At 46.5% G+C, this 484-nt stretch overlaps 1 protein-coding gene across 1 annotated transcript in view; it reads left to right on the forward strand.

Annotated features, from left to right (window-relative positions):
* The window catches only part of dcaf15 (DDB1 and CUL4 associated factor 15), a 7,561-nt gene that overhangs the window by 2,866 nt on the left and 4,211 nt on the right, over positions 1–484 (forward strand). The window contains exon 7 of the mRNA XM_035660798.1: positions 232–481. Within this exon, the coding sequence (XP_035516691.1) occupies positions 232–481 (250 nt within the window). The remainder of the gene's footprint in view (positions 1–231; positions 482–484) is intronic.

Genomic DNA, 484 nt, shown 5'->3' on the forward strand with positions numbered 1-484 from the left:
CTATTTTGGCCAGAGTTCCCTTGGAAAATAATATTTGTAATCTCAAAGGGGCTTCCCTGGTTAATTAAAAGTTTAATAATAAATTACAAATGTGAACAAAGGCTGTATAATTATGACATCACGCTAATCTCGGTTGTGCCCAAGATGCCAAATTGGTTCCTTTGTGTCACACTGATAAAGGTAAAATGTTGCTTAATGTTTGTTAACCCTGACACTTATTTTTTTTTGCAGGTAAACAGGGTCAGTCATCGCAAATCCTTTACACAAAGAGAGCAACTCTGTCAAGTCAATCCTCCATGTCCGTTTCCTCCACCTCCTTGGCCTCTTCTTCCTCGCTACCTCAGGGATCTCCCGAAAGCCGACCGCCTCCTAGCAGACCCGCTCCAATTCCCTCATCTCCTAGCCAGTCACAAGCAGCCGTGCGAGCCAGGGAGTTTGCAGCTGACCTCTTCAGGCGGGCCCAGGGAGCAGGAGGAGGAGGAGG

Source organism: Morone saxatilis, unplaced genomic scaffold (genome assembly GCF_004916995.1).
Source record: "Morone saxatilis isolate NCDOM2014 unplaced genomic scaffold, NCSU_SB_2.0 Contig17, whole genome shotgun sequence".
NCBI lineage: Eukaryota > Metazoa > Chordata > Actinopteri > Moronidae > Morone > Morone saxatilis.